Source organism: Pteropus vampyrus, unplaced genomic scaffold (genome assembly GCF_000151845.1).
Source record: "Pteropus vampyrus isolate Shadow unplaced genomic scaffold, Pvam_2.0 Scaffold320, whole genome shotgun sequence".
Classification (NCBI taxonomy): domain Eukaryota; kingdom Metazoa; phylum Chordata; class Mammalia; order Chiroptera; family Pteropodidae; genus Pteropus; species Pteropus vampyrus.
The window spans coordinates 235890-236464 of NW_011889101.1; the positions used below are offsets into that span (position 1 = coordinate 235890).

General features: G+C 70.8%; 1 protein-coding gene across 1 annotated transcript in view; it reads right to left on the reverse strand.

Annotated features, from left to right (window-relative positions):
* Nucleotides 1-575, reverse strand: part of PACS2 (phosphofurin acidic cluster sorting protein 2) — a 70770-nt gene that overhangs the window by 54599 nt on the left and 15596 nt on the right. The window contains exon 4 of the mRNA XM_011377736.2: nt 477-574. Within this exon, the coding sequence (XP_011376038.1) occupies nt 477-574 (98 nt within the window). The remainder of the gene's footprint in view (nt 1-476; nt 575) is intronic.

Sequence of the window (575 nt, forward strand, 5' to 3'; positions counted from 1 at the left end):
CAACACAGGTGTGTGCTCGATGGAGCACAACCCCGGTCCCGGGTCTGCGTGTCCTCAGAACACTGCGTGCCCTAGGGGTCGCTTCCAGGCCTCTCGGACTTCACAGTGCGGCCAGACGCAAAAGGGAATCTGTGGTACCCGGTGGAGAGGCGACACCCTAGGTCAACTCCACCAGCACCGCATCAGTAAGCAGGTGCAGGGACGCCTGCTGGGAGCCAACCAGGTGAGCGCCCGGGAGATGGGGACCGCGGGGACCCTGCACGCGTCAAGGGGTACTCCCAGGGAACGCGTGCGCGTGCCGAAAGTGGGGCGCAAACACCACGGCCCCGGGCGCGAAGTCCCGGATGGGATCCTGTGTGAGCGGTCCCGGGTGGGGACCCCGGGTGGCCGGTCCCGGGTGGACCGTCCCGATGGACGGCCCCGGGCGGCCGGCAGGTGCGCGCGGGAACAAAGCGGCCGGCCGAGCGGCGGCGTACCTGGGCACGCAGCTGGGGCTGGAGCCGTCCACCTCCCAGGTGGCGAACAGGTTCATGGGCACCGGCGTGTTGAGCGCGGCGGGCGCGCCGGCCAGGCCC